The sequence below is a fragment of the Mobula hypostoma genome, chromosome 23, assembly GCF_963921235.1.
Source record: "Mobula hypostoma chromosome 23, sMobHyp1.1, whole genome shotgun sequence".
NCBI classification, from domain to species: Eukaryota; Metazoa; Chordata; class Chondrichthyes; order Myliobatiformes; family Myliobatidae; genus Mobula; species Mobula hypostoma.
The window spans coordinates 1,239,866-1,265,023 of NC_086119.1; the positions used below are offsets into that span (position 1 = coordinate 1,239,866).

At 41.7% G+C, this 25,158-nt stretch overlaps 1 protein-coding gene across 4 annotated transcripts in view; it reads left to right on the forward strand.

The window, feature by feature from the left end:
* The window catches only part of zswim7 (zinc finger, SWIM-type containing 7), a 42,096-nt gene extending 17,155 nt beyond the window's left edge, over nt 1–24,941 (forward strand). For 3 of the 4 annotated variants that reach the window (XM_063031076.1, XM_063031074.1, XM_063031075.1), the window contains exons 3-6: nt 4,889–4,910; nt 8,292–8,394; nt 20,474–20,578; nt 23,293–24,941. In XM_063031076.1, the coding sequence (XP_062887146.1) occupies nt 4,889–4,910; nt 8,292–8,394; nt 20,474–20,578; nt 23,293–23,418 (356 nt within the window). In that variant the 3' untranslated portion in view covers nt 23,419–24,941. The remainder of the gene's footprint in view (nt 1–4,888; nt 4,911–8,291; nt 8,395–20,473; nt 20,579–23,292) is intronic. The other variant, XM_063031077.1, reaches the window with a different exon arrangement.
* Nucleotides 24,942–25,158: the final 217 nt, after the last annotated feature.

Genomic DNA, 25,158 nt, shown 5'->3' on the forward strand with positions numbered 1-25,158 from the left:
CGGTAGTCATAGGGGATTCCATAGTGAGGGGTACAGACAGGCGGTACTGTCAGCCTGAGAGAGATACCCGCATGGTGTACCTCCCAGGTGCCAGGGTACGGGATGTCTCGGATCGGGTGCAGAGTATTCTGAAGGGAGCGGGTGAACAGCCAGAAGTCTTGGTACACATTGGTACCAATAACATAGGTGGAAAAAGGGAGGAGGTCCTGAAGAGAGAATTCAGGGAGTTGAGTAGGAAGATGAAAAACTGGACCTCCAGGGCAGTAATCTCAGGATTGCTGCCTGTGCCACATGCTAATTAGCACAAGAATACCATGTTCAGGCATATTAATGCATGGCTGAGAGACTGGTGTAGGGGGCAGGGCTTCAGGTTCCTGGATCATTGAGGCCTCTTCTGGGGGAGGTACTGAGAGGAAGCTTAATGGTCTGAGGGTGGATAAATCTCCTGGACTTGATGGAATGCACACTTGAGTTCTGAAGGAATTAGCCGGAGAGCTTGCAGAGGCATGAATGATCTTTCAAAGAATCGATAGATTCTAGCATTGTACCAGATGACAGGAAAATTGCAAATGTTACTCTGCTATTTAAGAAGAGTGGGAGGCAGCAGAAAAGAAACTATAGACCTGTTAGCCTGACATCAGTGGTTGGGAAGTTGTTGGAATCGATCGTTAGGGATGAGATTATGGAATACCTAGAGGCACATGACATGATAGGCCAAAGCCAACGTGGTTTCTTGAAAGGAAAATCCTGCTTGACTAACCTACTTCAATTTATTGAGGAAATTACAAGCAGGGTAGACAAAGGAGATGCAGTAGATGTGGTATACTTGGATTTTCAGAAGGCCTTTGACAAGGTGCCGCACATGAAGCTGTTTTTAGCAAGCTAAGAGCCCATGGAATTACAGGGGTGTTACTAACATGGATGGAGCATTGGTTGATTGGCAGAAAACAGAGAGTGGGAATAAAGGGATCCTATTCTGGCTGGCTGCCGGTTACCAGTGGAGTTCCACAGGGGTCCGTGTCGGGACTGCTGCTGTTTGCGATGTATGTCAATGATTTGGACTATGGGGATTAATGCATTTGTGGCTAAGTTTGTTGATGATACAAAGGGAGGCTGAGGAGCAAGTAGTGTTGAGGAAACAGAGAGCCTGCAGAGAGACTTAATTGGTTTAGGGGAATGGGCAAAGAAATGGGAAATGAAATACAATGTTGGAAAGTGTATGGTCATGCACTTTGGTGGAAGAAATAAATGGGCAGAGTATTATTTAGATGGGGAGAGAATTCAAAATGCAGAGATGTAAAGGGACTTGGGAGTCCTTGTGCAGGATACCCTAAAGGTTAGCCTCCAGGTTGAGTCAGTGGTGAAGAAGACAAGTGCAATGTTGGCATTCATTTCTAGAAGTATAGAATATAAGAGCAGGGATTTGATGTTGAGGCTCTATAAGGTACTTGTGAGGCCACACTTGAAGTATTGTATTTACTGTACTGACATTGGAAAAGGTTCAAGAAGATTCAAGAGAATGATTCCAGCAAAGAAAGAGTTACCGTATGAGGAACGTCTGGCAGCTCTTGGGCTGTATTCCCTGGAGTTCAGGAGAATGAGGGGGGATCTCATAGAAACATTCCAAATGTTAAAAGGCCTGAACAGATTAGATATGGCAAAGTTAATTCCCATGATAGGTGAGTCCAGGGCAAGAGGGCATGACTTCAGGATTGAAGAACGTCCATTTAGAACAGGGATGCGGAGAAATTACTTTAGTCAGAGAGTGGTAAATCTGTGGAATTTGTTGCCACGAGCGGCTGTGGAGGCCAAGTCATTGGACGCATTTAAGGTAGAGATAGATAAGTTCTTGATTAGCCAGGGCTTCAAATGGTATGGGGAGAAGGCAGGGGAGTGGGGATGACTGGAAGAATTGGATCAGCCTATGATTGAATGGCGGAGCAGACGTGATGGTCCGAATGGCCTACTTCTGCTCCTATATCTTATGGTCTAAGTGTTTAACTTGGATTGAAGACTGGTCATCAGATAGAAGGGACAGTGTTGGAATAAATGGGTCTTTTAAAGGCTATAAGGTTGGTTTTCCTAAGGTAGCAGTTGCCAATACCAGAATAAAGTTCTAACCTATTCAACCTTTCCCTATAATCAGGTCCTCAATTGCCGGCAACATCCTTGTAAATTTTCTCTGTATTCTTTCATTCTTATTGATATCATTCCTGTAGGTAGGTGATCAGAACTGCATGCAATACTCCAAATTAGGCCTCAACAACATCTTGTACAACTCCAACATCCTAATACTTGTATTCAGTTTTATTTCTGAGGCCACTGTGCCAGAAGCTCTCTTTACAACTCTATCTGCCTGTAATGCCATTTTCAACAACATGATCCATAGATGCTGTCAGATCTGTTGAATATTCGCAGTATTCTGATTTTAAACCATAAGACGTAGAGGAATTAAGCCTATTTGGCCCATGAGGCTGCTAACCAAGTTAACAGCCCATGTTATTACAAGAAAGTTAATGGCATGGTTAGAGTATTGGCTAATAGGTATGAGGCAGCAAGTGGTGTACTACAGGGGTTGGTATTGGGACTGCTCTTTTTATGCTGTATATCAATGATTTAGATGATGGAACAGATGACTTTGTTACCAAATTTGAAGGTGATGCAAAAATTGGTGGTGGGGCAGGTAGTGTTGAGGAAACCGGTGGGCTGTAGAAGAACTTAGACAGATGAGGAGAATGGGCACGAAAGTGGCAAATGAAATGCAATGTTGAAAAATGCATGGTCATGAACTTTGGTAGTAGAAATAAATGTGCAGACTATTTTCTAAGTGGGGAGAAAATCTAAAAATCTGAGATGCTAGGGGACTTGGGAGTCCTTGTGTAGAATTTGCAGGTAGAGTCAGTGGTGAGGAAGGCAAATGCAGTGTTAGCATTCATTTCAAGAGGTCTAGAATTCAAGAGCAGGGACGTGATGCTGAAGTTTTATAAGGCACTGGTGAGGACTTGCCCTGAGTATTGTGAACAGTTTTGGCTCCTCATCTAAGAAAAGATGTGCTGGCATTGGAAAGGATACAGAGGCTATTCACAAGAATAATTCTAGGAATGAAGGGGTTTTCATATGAGGAATATTTGTTTGCTCTGGTTCTGTACTCATTTGAAATTAGAAGGATGAGGAGGGGATCACATTGAAGCCTTTGGAATGTTGAAAGGCCTAGACAGAGTAGATGTGGAAAAGATATTTCCCAAGGTGGGGGAGTCTAGGACAAGAGGACATAACGTCTAGATAGAGGGGTGTCCATTTAAAACAGAAATGTGGAGAAATGTCATTAGGCAGAGACTGGTGAATTTGTGGAATTTGCTACCACAAGCAGCTGTGGAGGCCAGGTCATTGGGCATATTTCAGGCAGAGCTTGATAATTTCTTGATTGGACGCGGCATCAAAGGTTACAGGGAGAAGGCCAGGAAGTGGGGTTGAGGAGAAGAAAAAGGAATCAGCCATGATTGAATGATGGAGCAGACTCTATAGGCCAAATAGCCTAATTCTGCTCCTATGTCTTATGGTCTTATTATGGTTTATCTAGTCTGCTTCCCCAGTAATGTGAACAGTTTTGAAATGAGGTGAAATTACATTGATACTCCCCACAAGACCATAAACCTTCAAAGACTGCTTTGGTCACTGATTTGCTGAAGTAATTTGATAACTTGTTGTAAACTCCACGCCTAAAACAAAAGGGTTTTTGGTGTTACTGTATTCCAGCTGAATTGTAGCACTGCCTCATGTATTACCGGAGCTGCAGAAACACTTCAGGACAATGTCCAGGGGAGCATGCTGCTTTTATATTGCAATATTTATTCCTGCTGTTTCCAACAATGTGTACTGATGTGCCACTCCCCTCCAGTGGGAAAACATTTACTCAGCCTTGTGTGCTTTTTCTCTGTGACGAGTTCTGGGTGATTTGTCTTAATGTTCATTGATGACTCTGGCACCTACATGCACATTCAGCTGTAGCATAATCTGCCTTTTAGCACTACCCAGCCACCTCCAATCTTCATATTTGGTGCTGTCTGTATGGTGTTTGTACGTCCTGTGACTGCAAGGATTTCCCTATGGTGTGTCGTCGTCGTGGCTATCCCTCGAGGTCGAGGATGATGGTCTTCGTTCTGAAGAAGTGGCCTACAAGAGCGAAGACGCCTGTGTGTGTATTTGTTTAACGTGTACTTGATGTTGCACTCCAAGAAACACACAATACTTCACAAATCAACCAACTGATTCCAATGGCATGGAAACCACGACGATTGGAGCTGATGGATTAGTTGCAGCCTTCATCCGCCTTCACAGCCGTTGAGTTGGAAGAAACTTTGTCCGCCTGTTCCACCATTGAGGTCTTGGTTGGATTGTGCTTTGTCAGGGACCTCCCCCTCAACCTTACCGCCATGGGTGACCCTACCAGGAGCATAACTCCAGACGGCATCGCTCTCGGGATCTCAGGACCACACAAGCCTCTCCACCACGACAAGGTGACAATCCACGGAGAAGCTCATCACACCCGTGGTGTGTGATATGCTCCTCTTAGCAGCCCAAATACATGCAGGGTGGTAGAGCTGAAAATGGCCCCTAATGTGTAGGTGAGGGGTAGAACCTCGAAGGAGAGTATTGAAATGGTATTAATAGGAATATCTAGATAGTAGCTGGAACAGATTCCTTGGGTTGAAAGGCTTGTTTCCATGTTGTATCTCTCAGTCACACTGAGATAGGCCAACAGCGTAATTTTAAATAGGTTGTGTGGATAGATTGGAGTATCTGAGTCGTGTGCTTAGCTGCGTTTGTGTTGAGACTACGTATGTTTCTCAAATGTCATTGATATGTTTCCTTGCTTTGTGTTTTTCAGTGACAGATGAACTGCTTTTGATGTGAGTACATGTCTATCACCTTATGCTTCCTAAACTCTGAAGCTCTCTTGCCAGATTCTCAAATGGATTTGGATCACATTACTGTAATGTAATAGTTTATTATACAGAATGCCCATTTTTACAGTATGTTTGCCTTAGTAGCTGGGGACATAGAATATAAACATTGTGGTATTTTGCAACTGTACAAAACACTGTTTGGACCACACTTGGAGTATTGTGTACGTTTCTCATTTCCACACTAGAGAAAGGATGTGGTTGTGCTGGCGTGAGTACAGGGAGATTCACTAGGATGTCACTGCGGTTGGAGGAGTTTAGTTATTGGGGATGAGTGTTTGGACAGGGGTCATTTCCCTGGAGTGAAGGAGACTGAGGGATGACAGGATAGAGGTTATAGGATTGAAAGGGACATAGAGCCAGAATCTTTTTGCCCTTGTGGGAGGTAGCAAAAGCAGGAGGTCATGGTTTTAAAGGGGGGGGGAATGAGGGAAATGGAATTTTGAAGGAAATCTAGGGGAAAGCTAACATTTAGAACACAGTGCCAGAGAAGGTGATGGAATCTGATAATTTACTACATTTAAGAGACATTTAAACAGATACTAAAGCGTAAGACATGGACCTAATGTGGGCAAATTCAACGGGTGTTACAGAGGAAAAAGGTCAGTATGGACATGATGGGCCAAATGACTAGTTCACACCTGCATGCTCCGCACAGGGACAATATACAGTTCACACCTGCACTCTCCAAACGTGGACAATATACAGTTGACACCTGAACCCTCTACTTCGGACAATACACAGGTTCATACCTGCACACTCCACATGGGGATTATTCGTGGGTTTGCATTCCGCAAGTGGACAATGTGTTGGCTGGCATCCGCATGGGCTCATGTCTGTGTGCTGATCAAAGACCCAGAGTCACATGTTCAGGTGATCTGACCAATATCTGGAACATGAGCTAGTAAGTGTGTTACTGAGATTTTAGGACGGTTGCTTTAATGAACATTATTTCATAACACACGGACCGCCTATTTTCTTGTGGAGTTGAGAGTTGGAGTGGGGCAGATTATAGTCTGAATACTTGTCAGCTGGGACTGGTTTAATGAGAAGAAGTAGGGCATTCTGTCCTTCAAGTCTGTTCTACCATCTACGATAAATATGTTGATCATCCATCTCAAATCACAATTTCTTCCTTTCCCAACACCTGCTAAAGAATCTCCTCAGATGTACTTGCAATCTCTGCTACCCTCTGGTGGAGGGGTGTACAGCTTCACCATCCTCCAAAGTGAAGGTATTTTTCCTCAGTCCTGAATCACTCTCTCTGGAACTGAAACGTTGACTGTAGCTCTTCCTAGTGATGCTGCCTGGCTTGCTGCGTTCACCAGCAACTTTTAAGTGTGTTGCTTGAAATTCCAGCATCTGCAGATTTCCTCGTGTTTGATTTCTCCTGCATCTAGTCAGTTACATTCGATTGGATTTTGTAATTATTCTCTCATTATTTTAAACTCTGGGGAATATGAATCTGGTCCACACAGTATCTCCACATTCAGCAGATCCACCATCCCAGGCATAAAGTGAACCTTTGTTGTATTCCGCCAATGACAAATATATTGTGTAGATACGGACACTCAATCTGTGTACAGTAGTCCAGAAATGCACTCAGCTGCACCCTGCATGTTTGCCCTCAGATATTGTTGCTCCCAGGTTCAAATCAGATTGCTGTTTCCAGTTTAAATGCTTGCTACAGCAGTGTGTTCTTTCTGTATTCAATCTCATTTCTTCATAATTTAATACCATAAAAGTACTATATTTCAGTGAAATGCACGTCACAGTTACCAAGTTATTCTGGTACTGTTCCATACAGTCTACGTATCTCCCACCACCCCCCTTCAGTGCCTGGGCCTGGTACTGTTTGTATTGTCTACATATTTCCCCCCCCCCCCGCCCCCACACACACACTTCACTGCCTGGGCCTGGTACAATTGTATTGTCTACATATTCCCCCCCCCCCCACTTCACTGCCTGGGCCTGGTACAATTGTATTGTCTACATATTCCCCCCCCCCCCACCCACCCCGCTTCACTGCCTGGGCCTGGTACAATTGTATTGTCTACATATTCCCCCCCCCCCCACTTCACTGCCTGGGCCTGGTACAATTGTATTGTCTACATATTCCCCCCCCCACCCACCCCGCTTCACTGCCTGGGCCTGGTACAATTGTATTGTCTACATATTCCCCCCCCCCCCCCGCCCACCCCGCTTCACTGCCTGGGCCTGGTACAATTGTATTGTCTACATATTCCCCCCCCCCCCGCCCACCCCGCTTCACTTCCTGGGCCTGGTACTGTTCGTATTGTCTACATATTCCCCCCCTCCCCCCACCCCGCTTCACTGCCTGGGCCTGGTACTGTTCATATTGTCTGCATACCCCTCATCTTGACTGTTCCTCTACTGACAACCTTGTGGCTGATTTTCTGTTCGATTCTCTGGGCACACGGTAAGAGAAAAGGAGTCCTGCCAAAGGCTGGTAGGTCGTGGTATGTGAGTCGACTGCTCTTTGCTTCTTCAATCTTTTTATTAGTTTCATAATAATAAACATAACATGGTAATGATACAAAGTTATTGGGAATACATTGTTATAATTAGCCTAAGTAATTATAAAGCCAGTTGGCACTTAAATAATAAAACTCCCAGTCATATAGGATACAGATGAACAATAAAAAACAAAGAAAGATATCTAAAAAAAACATGAAAAAGGAAAATAAAATTATAACCCCCCCCAAAAAAAAACTAATCTAAACAGAATTAATCAACTAAACTGAAAAAGAGACATGGGCTGTTAGGTAACATCATTTAAAAAAAGAGAAAACCTTATTGTCGACGACTCCGTTCCTCTCAACCAATATTACAAAGAAATAAAATAAGTTTGGAAAAGGTCAAATTACGTCATATGAAAATGTTGAATAAAGTGCCTCCAGGTCTTTTTGAATTTAATAGACAACACTTCTAAATTTTTCCAAATTTAGACACAGCATAGTTTGAGAGAATCAATGAAATGTGGTAGGAGGATTAATTTCTTTCCAATTCAGCAAAATGGATCTTCTAGCCATTAAGAAATGCAATTATCCGACGAGCTGAAGAGGTTAAATGACTTGATTCTTTCATTGGTAACCAAAAATAGCAGTAATTGGGTGAGGTTGTAAGTCAATATTCAAAACAGTTGAGGTAGGGATTGCTCTTTATTCCTTCATCGCTTTAGGATTGAACACAAGAGGGAGAAAAACATTTCTGCCTATTTCCTGAATAAGGAAAATTCAGATCTTGTGTTATAATCTGCTTGGTTTTAATATAACAAACTGTTTCTGAAAGATGTTTTTCTTCCAGGCTGAAATGTGTCTTTGGACCACAGGCTCTGCAGGCATTAGAACTAGTGGATCAGCGCTCAGTAACACTTGTTGACGCTCCCAGTGGAAGGACACTGTACCAGGTTTGGCACATGGACGTCTTTGTGTTTTTATATTATGATGATGTAGAAGGAGACCATTTTATCCATCAAGTACATTCCAATCACAGAAACGATAGTAAGTCACCATGCCTCTTGAGCCCCACCATTCACTGGGATTACTTCTGATCTGCCGCAGACCTCATTTCCTCTTTGCTGGTGCCCCATAATCTGCAAGTCTGGGATCTTTCAGGATTTGGGATGTCAGGTGGCATAGCAATTAACACAATCCTTTACAGTGCCAGTGATCACCAATTGGGATTAATTTCCTGCTGCTGGCTGTAAGGAGTTTGTGCATTCTTTCTGTGATCTGGTTTCTCCTGGGTGCTCTGATTTCCTCCCTCATTCCCAAGATTCATGGGCTGGGGTTAGTAAGTCGTGGGCATGCTATGTCGGCATTGGAAGCACGATGACACGTGGGCTGCGCCTGCTCCCCCAGTACATCTTTGGACTTTGCTAGTCATTGGCACAAACGATGCTTTCACTGTATGTTTCGATATACATGTGACAAAGTTCCAAGAATTGGCCCACTCTGCTAGAAAAGGTTTCAATGATAAGCACCTTTACTCCTTTGAAGCAAAGGGAATTACAGAAGCATGAGAGAGGAGTTGGCCAAAATTGATTGGAAAAGAACAGTGGCAGGGATGACAGCAGAGCAGTGATGTCTGAAATTTCTGGAAGTAATTTGGAAGACACGGGATATATACTGTACATCCCGAAAAGGAAGATGAATTCTGACGGCAAGATGAAACAACCGTAGCTAACAAGAGAAGTCAGAGCTAGCATAAAAGCCAAAGGGAGGGAATATAATGGAGGAAAACTCAGTCGGAAATTAGAGGTCTGGGAAGCTTTTAATGACCAACAGAAGTCAACTAAAAAAGTCACTAAGGAGGAAAAGATGGAATATGAAAGTAAGCTAGCCAATAATATTAAAGCGGATGCCTAAAGTTTCTTCAGATACATAAAGTGTAAAAGAGTGGTGAGAGTGGATGTCGGACCACTGGAAAACGATGCTGGAGAGGTAGTAATGAGGGAAGAGGAAATGGCAGATGAACTGAATAAGTATCTTGCATCAGACTTCACTGTAGAAGACACCAGCAATATGCTGGCGGTTCCAGGTGTCAAGTTTCAGAAGTGTGTGAAGTTACCTTTCCTAGGGAGAAAATTCATGGGGAATCTGAAAGGTCTAACGGTAGATAAGTCACCTGGACGAGATGGTATACACGTCAGAGTTCTGAACAAGGTGGCTGAAGACATTGTGGAGGCATTAGTAATGATTTTTCAGGAATCGCTGGATCCTGAAATGGTTCCAGAAGACTGGAAAATTGCAAATGTCACTCCACTGTTCAAGAAGGGAGAGGGACAGAAGAAAGGATATTATAGGCCAGTTAGTCTGACCTCAGTGATTGGGAAGATGTTGAAATCAATTGTTAAGGATGTGGTTTCGGGGTGCTTGGAGGCACATGATAAATAGGCTGTAGTCAGCATGATTTCCTGAAGGGAAAATCTGTTGGAATTCTTTTGAAGAAATGACAAGCAAGATAGACAAAGGAGAATTGGTTGATGTTGTGTACTTGGATTTTCAAAAGGCCTTTGACAAAGTGCCACACATGAGCATGCTTAAGTTAAGAGCCTATGGTATTACAGGAAAGATACTAACATGGATAAATTAGTGGCTTATTGGCAGGAGGCAGGGGGGCGATAAAGGGAGCCTTTTCTAGTTGGCTGCCAGTGACTAGTGGTGTTCCACAGGATCTGTGTTAGGACCACTTCTTTCTACTTTTTATGTCAATGACTTGGATGACAGAATTGATGGCTGTTTTACAAAGTTTGCAAATGATATGAGGACTGGTGGAGGGGCAGGTAGTTTTGAGAAAGTAGAGATGCTATGGAAGGACTTCATCAGATCAGGCAAAGTAGCAGATGGAATAAGTGTCAGGAAGTATACAGTCATGCACTTTGGTAGAAGAAATAAAAGGATAGACTATTTTCTGAATGGAGAGAAAGTTCAAAAATCTGAGGTGCAAAGGGACTTGGAGTCCTCATGCAGGATTTCCTAAAGGTTAATTTGCAGGTTGAGTATGTGGTGTGGAAGACAAATGTGATGTTATCATTCATTTCTAAAGGACTATAATATAAAAGCAAGGATGTATTGTTGAGGCTTTATAAAGCACTAGTGAGGCCTCTGTTGGAATATTGTGAGCAGTTTTGGGCCCCTAAGAATGTGCTTACACTGAGGAAGTTCACAAAAATGATTCCAGGATTGAACAGCTTGTCATGTGAAGAGTGTTTGATGGCTCTGGGCCTGTATTCACTGGAATTCAGAAAAATGAGGAGTGACCTCATTGAAATCTATCAAAAGATCTTGATAGAATGGATGTGGAGAAGATGTTTCCTATGGTGGGACAGTCTAGGACCAGAGGACATGGTCTCAGAATAGAGGGGTGTCCTTTTAGAAGGGAGCTGAGGGGGAATTTCTTTAGCCGGAGTCGTGAATCTGTGGAATTAGTTGCCACAGACAGCTGTGGTGGCCAAATCTTTACAAATACTTTAGTTAGAGGTTGATAGATTCTTTATTGGTCAGGGCATGAAGGGATATGGGGAGAAGGTTAAAGATTAGGGCTTAGAGGAAAAATGAATCAGACATGGTGAAATAGTGATACAGAATCAATAGGCCAAGTGGCATAATTCTTCTGCTGTATTTTATGGTCTACTTATAGATCTGGTTTCAGATAACCTGAATCTGTGGAGGTGGTTTGATGCAGATATTACCCCAGAGGACCATGCACCATCTATCTCCTAACCAGAGTCTATGCAATGTCACCTCTAAACAGAGTGATGGCAAGGAGGTGAATGGTTCATCTCCAGCTACTCTTGTTTCCTGCAACAACCATTGGGGCTCTCCCACTATCCCTCCCTGCCAACAGGAATGCTAACATGCAGGTACAGCAACAGAATGGTGCTGTTTCTTCCTAGGTCTGTGATTACACCAAAAGAGAGCTTTTGCTCTTGTACTGTGCCCTGTGAGGGAAGGAAACAACTATAAAATGTGAAAGAAGGAACTGACAAGGATGGAAGCGCAAATGTTGAGGCTGAATTTTATTGGAAATGCTGAGACTTTGCAAGTGCAGTCATTTTTCCATTTCCCAAAAGTCTCTGCTCTTTTCTGTACAGGCATTATAAATAGGTTGGTGCAGAGCAGCTTATAGTCCAGCTTTAATCAGCTGCCCACTCTATATCTTTCCCAGCTGTGGCTGTGACTATAACACTTACTTCTTTTCCAATATTTTTATTAATTTACATATAAGAATACAGAGTACAGGAAAAATATATATATATATTATACTAAATGGCATATAAAGACTCCTTACCCTATATTCATACAGGTTAATCAATTCGTAACATTGAAATATAGTCATTTTATTATATTTTAAAAAATCTAACCCACTACCAAGACTGAAGCTGATTAGTAAAGAAAAAAAGGGAAAAAAATTATTAGTGATCATCTGTGCTTTAACAACCAATCAAAGGTTTTGAAAATAATTCAGAAAAGGACCCCACAATGTTTGAAAGTCTTGACTAGATTCAGAGGTTCAGCATCGAATCTTCTCTAAATTTAAACATCACATCACATAACCATTGGGCGTGAATAGGAAGGGTCGCATCTTTCCATTTAAGCAAGAGCGTCCTTCTGGCCATAAGAGAAATAAAAGTCAAAATGTGCAAGTCAGATGGCTCCAAAATAATATCCTTTCCTCCAACAATACCAAATAAAGGGGTCAAAGGATTAGGCTTAAAGTTTACTTTTAAAAGTATCGAGAAGTTTGAAATACTTCTTTCCAATATTTTTCAAGACTCGGACATATCCAAAACATATGAATGAGTGAAGCTTCTCCATTATTACATTTATCACAATACGGAGATATATCTAAATAAAAACAAGACTACTTATCCTTAGTCATATAGGCGCTATGGACCACTTTAAATTGTAGGAGAGAGTTTTCGGGCACATAACGATGAAGTATTAGCCAATTTAAAAGTTTAATTCCAAGTTTCCTCAGAAATTGAAGTTTGTGGGGGTCACGTGGGGTCTTGGTACGGAGTAGACGTGTGTCCCGGGAGCTGCACCTACCTTCACCTTTTGCCTCACCCAAATAGCAATTATTTCTTATTTTTTAAGTGACTGAAATAAGCTGTTACGGGCTGAACGAAATGATGAAGCCAGGTAAAGGGAAGAAACAAGAAAAAGGTGCAGGAGAAGAAGATTCTGGCGAGGGGTCTGTGAAGCTAGCGGGCCCAGGAGAAGCTAAAGTTAATGCTGCTAGCGCCCCGGTCCCAACCGCCATTGAAGAAGTCCTTGTGGCGGTCAACAAACTGTACAGTTTGGTAGACGGGAGACATGCAGAGCATAATAAGTTAACCATGAACTTAACAGCGGCTCTAACCGAAGTCAGTAAGCGTGTTTCTTTAATGGAAGATACCGCCGAATCGTATGAGAGGTGAATCGATGAGTTAGGTGGCTTGAAAGCCTAATATCCCAAAACACGCAGCTACAGGCTGAAGTGGATGACCTTGAAGCTCGGTCTTGCTGTCAAAACATTCGCATTATCGGGGTTCAGGAGAAAGCCAAAAAGAATAAGCCGACGGAATTTGTAGTCACGTTGCTTCCAAAGTTACTGGGGGAAGAACATTTCCATCAGCCGATTGAAGTAGACCGTGCCCACCGGAGCCTAGCACCTGCTAAAAATGGCAGGCCAAGAGGCTACACCACTACCAGGTGAAAGAGCTGGTGCTACGGTTGTCCAGGGAGAGAGCTCCGCTGCTATATGACAGGCGTTCGGTGTTCATTTACCCAGATTTAAACTCGGCTACCATGAGGAAACATCAAGATTTTCGGCACATTAAGGAGAAATGCAAAGCCAGGAAAATTAGGTGTAGATTCCGGTATCCGGCGAGGTTTGTGGTTACAGTTAACAACACCACCCATACATTCAGCACTGCAGCCATAGCGGAGGAGTTCCTGAGCCGAGAAATTAAAGATTGGCATTCGGACACCGTTTCAACCTAAAAACGGATTAACGCTGGGTTACTGGATTCGTCGTTGATTGACAGCGGCTTCATATGGAGACTGTTTGTTATGTTCAGCGCATGAGGATCTGAAAAATAAGCTCACACACTTAGACATGGGTGAGGACTGATTGTTACTGTTTATTTTTATATTTCATAGTGCATTTGTGAAGCGGTGTTTCTCCCGTGTTTAGTGAGTAATGGGTAGTTATCTCGCTATTCCGGGCCATGTGTTGGCTCTTGGATATAGCTTTGACTCCAGGTTAGGGGTATGGAAGTACTACTCCTGGTGTGTTTTTATTTTTGGGAGGGTTTTTTTGTGTTTCTCAAGGGGTTGTTACAGCACATCTGTTTGTGCGAGTTACAGTTTGTGTTATGCCACGACCATACAGCATATTTTTTTTGTTAAGCAGCAGATATGACATCTAGTTCGCATATGCACAGCATTGGTGAGACTAAACTTGTCAGCTGGAATGTACGGGGGATGAATAGTCCACTGAAGAGAAGGAAGGTGTATGCACATCTTCGTACACTCAAAGCTGATATTTGTTTTCTCCAAGAAACGCACATTAAGAAAACAGCAGTGAAAGTGTTTTGTCCCTCCTGGGCATCTCAGGTCTACCAGTCGAATTTTAGTACTAAAACCAGAGGTATTGCAATCCTAATAAAAAAAAACCGTACCGTTCATTACACACAAACTATTGTTGACCAGAGGGGCAGATATGTAATAGTAAGTGGAATATTAAATTCTATAACATTGACACTAGTGAATGTGTACTGGCCCAACTTTGGTGATCCAGTTTTTTTTCAGAACCTCTTTAAGGCCATGCCTAATCTGTCTGACTCTAACATAATTGTAGGTGGAGACTTTAGTTGCATCTTAAACTTCCGCCAAGTTTGTTCACTTAAAAATAGTGTAACACTTAATAATCTCATGCAATCGTATAACATAGTGGATATTTGGAGGCTTCATAATCCCACGAAGAAGGATTTTTCATATTTCTCCGCAGTACATAAATCCTACTCTAGGATTGATTATTTTCTGTTAGATTCGAAATTGGTCTCGTCAGTAGTCGGCTGCAGTTACCATAATATATTTATATCGGATCATACTCCTGTCTCCCTTATACTCAATTTGAACTACAAAAGAGGTGAATATAGTTGGTGTTTAAATAATGCTTTGCTAAAGGGTAAGGATTTTTGCTCTTATCTTTCAGATAAGATAGATCTATACTTAAGCACCAATGATGTGGGCAGTGTTGATGATTCCACTCTTTAGGAGGCCAGGAAGGGGGTTATTGGAGGTTGCATAATAGCATATGAGACAGCGGAAAAAAGAAGATTCAAGATAAGGTTTACTGAAATAGATGATCAGTTGGCAATTCTGGAAGCTTCTTACAAAATAAACCAGGAAGCAGAGTTACTTAATAAAGTTACTGCCTTACGGTATGAGTATAATTCTATAATGTCCAAGAGTGTCTCAAAACTACTTACACAAGTCAGACAGAGGTATTTTGAGCTTGGTGAAAAGCCCCATAAGTTATTAGCCCGTCAGTTAAGACAGATGCAGGCCTCCAGGGCCATACATCATATAAAGGCGAAAGATGGCTTTTTATTGATAGACCCGGAAAAGATTAATAAGTGTTTTGCGGAGTTCTATGCTAATGTTTACCAATCACAAGGCGGTCCGGACGTTGAAGCAATGGAAGTATTTTTTGATAATCTGAATCTGCCCACGCTGTCAACAGATTCAGTAAATACACTTGATGCTGATATAAGCCTAGATGAGATCAAGAAGGTCATCTCTTCCCTCCCCAATAATAAGGCAGCGGGTCCGGATGGTTTTAGCATGGAATTCTTCAAAGTATTTGGTCCAGGATTGTCACCTTTGCTCTTACAAATGTTGAATCACTCTAGGATAGCTTCCAGATTGCCACCCACTTTATGTAAAGCCAATGTTTCTCTGATTCCAAAACCAGGCCGTGATGCCGAGGTGGTTTCATCATATCGCCCCATTTCGCTGCTGCCCATTGAAACCAAAATTCTTGGGAAAGTCCTGGCCAATAGGTTAAAAGAATGCTTTTGTTCTATTATTCATCCAGATCAAATTGGCTTTATGCCAGGTAGGCATATGTATTTTAATTTGTGTTGTCTTTTCAATCGTTTATATACAAAACATGCAGAAGAGGCTGTAGTCATTTCATTAGATGCACAACATGCGTTTGACCAAGTGGAATGGCCATATATGATGTCTGCACTTAAGAAATTTGGATTTGGACCATCTTTCATAAAATGGATTGAGATAGTTTATTCTCACACATCTGCTTCTATTTTCACTAATCAGAATATTTCCTCCCCTTTTGCAATTCATCGTGGGACTCATCAAGGCTGCCCCCTTTCTCCGTTTTTGTTTGCAGTTATCATTGAGCCACTGGCTGTTAGCATCAGACAGGACCCTTTGATATCTCCGATTGATATGCATGGACATAAGGTTGTTCGTCCATCATTGACGTCGATGAGGACCTGGACACCATTGTGATGGTGTCGAGACTAGCGCGTGATTTGGATTTAAGTGAGGGAGAGTTGTGCAGCGTCAGCCTCACTCTCTCTTCCCAATTCCCATCTGGATCCAGTGGCAAGACAGAGTCTAGACGGCTGGAGATGGGACTAGGCGCAGTGGATGACCAGGACGTCTTCTGTGTCTTGTCCTGCTCTACACGTTCCACGACGCTTGCAGAGACCGCCTTCTTGACCGTTGGACCTTCCATTGGTCTCGTCCGCTCAATCCGCCGGAGTCTGTCTTCACATGCTGGGATAGACAACTCCCTGTCTCACTGAGGGTTTGAGACCCGTCGGCTATCCTCACCTGGTTTAGCTGGCTTGTTGAAGCCATTGCCCGGGGTGTGGCCGCTGTCACATGCAAACAGCTACAAGGAGCCACAGGTGAGACCTGAGTGCCAGGTGGGGACCAAAGGTGGACTAACCGCCCTAAAAAGGACGCGACATGTTCCCCCACCAGAGGTGCTACCCCTCCCTGACACCCCATATACCCCATAAACATCACCTTTCGTTATATGCTGACGATGTCCTTTTATATATCTCCAGCCCACAAACATCAATACCCACCCTTCTGACTCTAATTAATAATTTTGGTAGTTTCTCAGGTTTCTCTGTTAATTGGGATAAGAGTGAACTAATGCCAGTCACTGCAGTGGTTAATACAGCGTATTTACAGTCCATTCCCTTTAAAATAACCTATGATCATTTTTCCTATCTTGGTGTGACTATTACAAAAACCCCAGATGACTTTTTGCAAGTGAGTTGGCAAATTCAAAGCTGAGCAGGTTAAACGCAATATTGACTTTTGGAAAATCCTTCCAATTTCTTTGGTGGGGAGGGTTAACGCAATCAAGATGATTGTACTGCCACGATTTCTTCATCTTTTCCAGTCAATTCCATGTTTTATTCCTCTGTTATATTTTAAGCAATTGGATTCAATTATTATACTCTTCATTTGGAATTATAAAGCCATTAGAATTACTAAAAAAACACTCGTCAAAGCCCAAGGAGGCAGGTGGTTTTGCCCTACTGGACGTTAAAATGTATTACTGGGCTGCCCACCTATCCATTCTCGCATGGTGGAAAAAGGTCCACCCTCTACCTCAGACTCGTGCCCAGCATGGTTACTCATAGAGCGAGTGCTTTGTAAGGAGACTTCCTTACCAGCTCTCCTTAATAGCCCCACTGCAGTTAATATGTCACACTTTAGTAACAGCTTCATGGTTGGCAGCGCTATAAGAATTTGGAAGCAGATTCAACTACACATTAAAGCCCCAAAAACTTATCTTGACACTTCGATTTGTGACAATCATTCCTTTTTGCCTGGCCTGAATGATACTGTTTTTTCTACCTGGAAACAGAGAGGCATCTGTCGTGTGGGTGACCTATATATTAATGGAAACTTTGCCTCATTTGCACAGTTACAAGCAGTTTACAATATCCCTGCATCTAGTTTTTTTAGATATTTACAAATTCGAGATTATGTTAGGAAATATATACCTAACTTCAAAGTTTTAAACAAACATGAGTCCCTGGAGGCAATAAATAAATTTGATCCTGTTACTTGTAGAGCGGTATCCTATTTTTATCAGATCATACATAATGGAGCTCGGGTAAATACTGCAGGTCTTAAACAGACATGGGTGGATGAACTGGGTATAGAGCTGACAGAGGAGGTCTGGGATGAGTGTTTAAAGAGCATACATGACGTTCGGTCAATGTCAGACGCCGACTTATACAGTTTAAAACAATGCATAGACTCCATTATTCCAAAGAAAAGTTGCACAGTTTCTACCCTGATGTTTCACCAGTTTGTAATAGATGTAAATCTGTGAACAGTAACTTGTCACATTCATTCTCGTCATGTTGTAAGCCTAATGCATACTGGAAAAGTATTTTTTCCCGTTTCTCTGAGGCTTTTGGGAAGCGGTGGGAACCAGACCCGCTCATAGCCATCCTTGGAACAACAAGCTCCCTATCTTCAGCCAATAAGTATGAAAAAAATGACTGTATTGTTTGGAAAGGTGATTGCTAAGAAGTTAATCCTGCAAATGTGGAAAATGGACTCTGTGCCTACGTACGATCTGTGGCTGAGAGAACTGTCAAGAACTTTACATTTGGAGAGACTGAGACTATGTAATGAGGACAGAGGGGACATCTTTGAAAGGATATAGGGCCCTGTATTGGACTTTCTCACGGGGTGAGGACTGAGGTTTTTTGGTGCGGTTCACCTCTGCTGTGTATGTTTACTTTTGCTTTTATATTTTTCTCCCTTTTGCTACTCAATATTTAGTTTGATTTTGTTAAGGTCATGGTTTTTGTGGATGTGCTTTTTTTTTGTTTTTTTGTTTGTAACAAAAAAAAATGTTAAAAAAAGAAATTGAAGTTTGTAAATCTTGTTCCCAAAGATTCTTAATTTTATCTAAAGGAACACTTCTCATTCCCAACAGCATATTATAAATATTAGATATAGATCCATTATAAAAAGGTTTCAAATTAAAAATTACATCTAGTAGATTCTTATCAGGACTTTTAGGAAATATACTTATTTGAGACCGTAAAAAATCTCTTATTTGTAGGTATCGAAAAAAATGAGTTTTGGGTAAACTATATTTAGTTGACAATTGTTCAAACGAAAAGAGACTTCCCTCTACAAACAAGTCCTGAAAGCATTTAATACCTAATCTATCCCATTCTTTAAAAGCCACAACAATCATAGAGGGTTTAAAAAAATAATTAGAAAAAATGGGACTTGAAAGAGAAAATCTCAATAAGCCAAAATATTTTCCGAATTGTATCCAAATTCTCATAGTGTAACTACCAGATTATCAGTTAACTTACTCAAAGACAATGGAAGTGAGGATCCAAGAAGAGAAATAATAGAAAATTTATTAACAGTTAGCTTCTAAAGAAACCCACATCGGGTAATCCTCACAATTTATGTAATATAACCAGAATGTAAGATTTCTTATATTAACTGCCCAATAATCAAATCTAAAGTTTGGTAAGGCTAATCCTCCATTCTTTTTATCTTTCTGAAGATGAATTTTATTTAATCGAGATAACTTATTCTTCCATATACAAGATATAATAGTCAAGAGAATCGAAAAAATAAAAACCAGCAATGCCTGATTTAATAGTATCCAATTTAATAGTATCCTTTTTGCATGATTCAATAGAGTAAGAAAATTTTCTTTAAATAGACACTTATAGTTTTTAGTGATTGTTACACTTAAGTAGGTAAATTGGTTACTTACAATTTTAAAAGGAAGGTTAGAATTTGTTGATATCTAATTGTTCAAAGGGAAAAGTTCACTTTTATGTAGGTTTAATTTATAACCTGAGAACTGGCTAAAACAGGAGAGTAAAGAAAGCACATGGGGTAATGCAGTCTCAACATTAGAAATAAATAGCAGCAGATCATCAGCGTACAGCGTGACTTTATGAATAGTGTTTCTCTCGGTGATATCATTAGATTCTCGAAAGGCAAGGGCTAAGGGTTCTAAGGCCAGATCAAAAAGCAAAGGGCTAGTGCCACATTGAAGCTTAAATGGTTTGGAATTATGAGAATTAGTGATAACCCCAGCGGAAGAAGCTAAATAAAGTAATTTAATCCATTGAATGAAAACGGGTCCTAAATTAAATTTTTCTGAAGTTTTAAATAAATAATTCCGTTCAACTCTGTCAAAAGCTTTCTCAGCATCTAGGGATACCACACATTCCAATATCATGTTAGAAGGAGAATAAATAACATTTAATAACCAACGAATATTAAAGTGAGAATATCGATTTTTGATAAATCCAGTTTGGTTATGAGAAATGACAGATGGTAAAATATTTTCAATCCTATAGGCCAAAACTTTAGATAGGATCTTAGTATCAACATTAAGTAAAGAAATTGGTCTATAAGAAGAGTATTCAGTTGGTTCCTTATTCTTTTTAAGAATAAGCGAAATAACACTATTTCTTAAAGTCCCCATACATAGTCTTCACCGTAGCGGATGGGGCATGTGTTATCACACAGCACATGTAATGCATAGTCATAGTCATACTTTACTGATCCCGAGGGATTACAGTTGCACCAACCAAGAATAGAGTATAAATATAGCAATATAAAACCATAAATAATAATATGTAAATTATGCCAGATGGAAATAAGTCCAGGACCAGCCTGTCGGCTCAGGGTGTCTGACCCTCCAAGGCAGGAGTTGTAAAGTTTGATGGCCACAGGCAGGAATGACTTCCTATGACGTGTGCCAGCAGCTGTGTTGTTTCCACACCAGTGGAACGTTAGAACTGAGTGCTGCATTGGAATATTAAATGCTCTGTTTTTGATAACCCTGATCTGAATCCTCTGAGATCAAGACCATTCCCAGCCTCATCAAACGCTTTTTCTTCTGCATTTGCCTTAATTGTACTCATTTATGTTTGACTCTAGGTTGTAGGAAGCTCTGGTCGGGTGTATCACTGCCTCAGTTCCTGCCTCTACTGCTCATGTGTGGCTTTCACCTACTCTGTCTTACGAAGAAATGACCACCTATTGGTAAGATCAACCAGACAGAGTTCCTTCCTGTTCTCGCTCATGTCCTGCAAGCTTCCCTGCTGCAGTGCGATTCCAGTGTGAATACTGTCTCCAGTGCTTTGCCCATGTAGCGATGAATCAGAGTGGGAATATGAGACTGGCACTGAGAGATTTCAGACAAGCTGTGAGGCCAAGGTCAAAGTTGCAGAGCAAAGAATTGGATAAAATAAGCAGAGCCGTAGATCCAGCAGGAAACAGGCCCTTCAGTTCATTAAATCTACAACAACCATCAATCGTTCCATTTACACTAATCCTACATTGATCCCATGTTATTCTCCACACAAATTCCCATCAACTCACCCCAGGTTCTACCACTCACCTACATACCAGGGACAATTAGCAGTGGCCAGTTAACCTACGAACCAAACCAGACTGAGTCTGCAAGATGCAAGGAGCACTTAGAGCCAGGCTGAACATCAAAATTTGCCTCTGAAGATTAGTCATGTGGAGTGCTTTGTTTAACTATACATGAAGTAATTTATAGCTTTGGACTGCTTTTATATTTAGATACATGTGCCAAAGATTATTTACAGATTACTCTGTTTAAATTACTAGCTAATGGTTTCCGATTTTAAAATAGATTGACTAATGACATGATTTATCTGATTAGCAGCATAAGGTCCTGTAGGATCTAATGGCTGGGTTGTCAGTGTGGTTGCTGATGGCTCCTCGAGCAGAAGTGTCCAGAAGCAGGATTAGGGCTGACTGTTCTCCATTAGTGTCCAAACTTAAAGCACATGGTATTGGGGGTATGGTATTGATGTGGATAGAGAATTGGTTGGCAGACAGGAAGCAAAGAGTGGGAATAAACGGGACCTTTTCAGAATGGCAGGCAGTGACGAGTGGGGTACCGCAAGGCTCAGTGCTGGGACCCCAGTTGTTTACAATATATATTAATGACTTAGACAAGGGAATTAAATGCAGCATCTCCAAGTTTGCAGATGACACAAAGCTGGGCGGCAGTGTTAGCTGTGAGGAGGATGCTAAGAGGATGCAGGGTGACTTGGATAGGTTAGGTGAGTGGGCAGTTTCATGGCAGATGCAATTTAATGTGGATAAATGTGAGGTTATCCACTTTGGTGGCAAGAACAGGAAAACAGATTATTATCTGAATGGTGGCCGATTAGGAAAAGGGGAGGTGCAACGAGACCTGTGTGTCATTGTACACCAGTCATTGAAAGTGGGCATGCAGGTACAGCAGGCGGTGAGAAAGGCGAATGGTATGCTGGCATTCATAGCAAGAGGATTCGAGTACAGGAGCAGGGAGGTACTACTGCAGTTGTACAAGGCCTTGGTGAGACCACACCTGGAGTATTGTGTGCAGTTTTGGTCCCCTAATCTGAGGAAAGACATTCTTGCCATAGAGGGAGTACAAAGAAGGTTCACCAGATTGATTCCTGGGATGGCAGGACTTTCATATGATGAAAGACTGGATCTGCTAGACTTATACTCTCTGGAATTTAGAAGATTGACGGGGGGATCTTATTGAAACGTATAAAATTCTAAAGGGATTGGACAGGCTAGATGCAGGAAGATTGTTCCCGATGTTGGGGAAGTCCAGAACGAGGGGTCACAGTTTGAGGATAAAGGGGAAGCCTTTTAGGACCGAGATTAGGAAAAACTTCTTCACACAGAGTGGTGAATCTGTGGAATTCTCTGCCACAGGAAACAGTTGAGGCCAGTTCATTGGCTATATTTAAGAGGGAGTTAGATATGGCCCTTGTGGCTAAAGGGATCAGGGGGTATGGGGAGAAGGCAAGTACAGGGTTCTGAGTTGGATGATCAGCCATGATCGTACTGAATGGTGGTGCAGGCTCGAAGGGCCAAATGGCCTACTCCTGCACCTATTTTCTATGTTTCTATCTTTTATGTGAAGAGTTGTATAATTCTCTATCTCAAAGGGCCTTCGGTGCCTAGTCTTTGAATATATTTACGTATGAGATTGACTTTTTTGGATACTAGATGATTTGCAGTTCTCTCTGATCTCCTGTTCCCCATCCCTGCCATTGCACTTTGCTCCATCTGCTTGTCAATCTCTCTTCTCTTACCTACTCCACTCTGCTCCCTACCCCTATCTGACATGATCTGCCTGTCATTTTACAGCCCTCCTCAGTCTACCAATCACCTCTGAATCTTCCCTTCTCTTGCTGCTTTCTCTTCTCTTTATATTTGTTACTTACCTTCTCCACTCTCAGTCCTGATACAGGGTTTCAACCTGAATGAAATGTTGACAATTCCTTCCTCCTCACAAATGCTGCCTGACTGCCAAGTTCTTCCAATAGATTGTTTGTTGCTCCAGATTCCAGTGTCTGCAGTCTCCTGTAGGTTATGAGGATCAGTTGTGACTGTGATAAGAAGCACAAACCACTAGGATATTGAATAATACAGCAGACTTGAGGGACCTGGAAGTATGCTCAATATTTTTATATTAAAACATGTTTATAAGCCCTTTGAAAATGTGTTTTGTTTTGGATTTCCTGCATCCGCAGAATCTCTTTATGATTTAGTAAAAAAAAACAGTTTTGTATGTGGAACTTTTTCTTGGAAAGTGCCAGAGGATGGGGTTATTTTGTATGGAAGGATCGTGGTTTATCCAGACAGGAGAAGGGAATGATGATTTACTGTTTCCTTTGTTGACTCTCCCTCTACTCTTGACATTACTGTGCATTTCATAGTGCAAGCATCTCCTTGCTGTTTATCTGTGCCAAGCCATGGGAACGTTCCGCCAGCTGAGAGTCTCCAACCAGCAGCTCACTACTCTGTTGCACGCCAATGAGAAGGAGTTTGAGCCTACAGACTAACATGGAAGAGGACAAAGTGTACAAGGCCACAATCTGACCCTGAATCCAGCTCACCAGTCTGTTGCATGCAAAGAAGAATGAGCTTGAACCTTCAGACTAATAACGAACAAGGTGTACAAGCCCATGATCTGACCCAAATCCAGGGTATTGGCTGAAACAAATGCTGGAATTCCTGCTAACCCATGTTTCTGCAACTAATCCAGGGTAACATTTCAATACCTTCCAAGGGGAACACCACATTATTATAGAAGAGATCTTTAAGATGAAACCTTATTCCTTGGCCATTAAAGGACCCTATGGCATGGTTCAGAGGCAAGTAGAGGAGTAATCCTGGTGACCAGCACCAGAGACTTGTCCACCATTGACTTGAAGGCATCAGCTGTAAAAATAATTGAGATAATCTTCGGAGTATAAGAAGGTGCTTGCTGTGTTGCTCAATATGTCAGTTAACAACTTAGTTTAGCATAGACACCCATCTCACCATCACCATATTCAGGAAGGAATGTTAACTGTCCAGTCTCCTCAAAGCCTTGCCAAGGCAGAGTATGTGATACAAGATCTGCCTGTCATTATACTGCACTCTGATTCTCAGCTGTGGTGTTAAAGGCAGAATGAAGCCACTCCATCCATTGTCTCTCTGCTGTCTAAATTTTGTAAGGAGATGATCCTTAGCTTCAGTTGACCTGTGTGATTGATGCCCCTCGCCCTTTGATTTTTCTACAGAACATTCTTATATTCTCTCTGCAACCATCACATTCCTCCTGCAGATGAAATTAGGCTATAGTCCCCCAGAGTTTTATAGAAGTTCAACATTAACTTTCTGTTTAATTCTCCAGTGCTCTACTCTGCCTGAACTGCCAGCTTCATAAATGTGTGCACGATTTGCTCAGAGCAATCTGCTCCCACAGTCTTTAGAATTTACCTGTTTTATTGTCATTCTTCCTGCCAAAAGGATCAACTTGCATTCTGCAATAAATCTCGTTTGCCTATTTATCCTCTTCATCTGTCACTAACTTCCTTACTATTTACCACACTACCAGATTTTGTCATCTAAAAGTTTTGTTTATCTCTGAACGAGAGCGATGGTCCTGCTTTGTTTCATGAGAAAGTGAGTCTGTCTCTCTCCAGCCTGAAAAGCAGCTGTTGGTCAACATGGAGACACAACTCACTGAGTTCCTCCAGCAGATTTTTTTTTCCTTACCTTCCTAATTCTCAGCCCATATCCTTAGCATAGTTACACTCCCTTTTATAGCAGCATAACTATTGGGTATCACCATGTTTTCAAACACTTTTTGGAAGTCTGTACGCTGAGTAAATTGCTTTGCGTCATCAGCTTCACTTGCCTCATGAAAAAGTACCGTGGAGATAGCTGAGGAGTGTTTACCTTTGAAGGGTCTGTCCTCAGCTTTCCTTAGTCCATGTTTTAAAAAAATGATTTAATCCTGTCCCTGATTATTTTTTCTAGTTAGTTGTTTGAATTACTTGATTTAAATAAATAACTTGATTAAGAAACATTTGAGTGAATCATGTTGTTCGATTGCTTAAAACAAACCAGTCTCTATGAGACAGCAGTTGGCAGACTGGAAGTGTCTACAACTGTAGGTAGAAGAGGTTATATCTTGGCTATCCTTTGTCACTACTTCTGAATTCAGGACAAGTTAGTCAGCTATTCTTCGGTAGAAGAGTTCTTACGCAATCCAGCAAGGAGCTTTAAAAACCCAGTCTCCAGAAAAGAAGGGT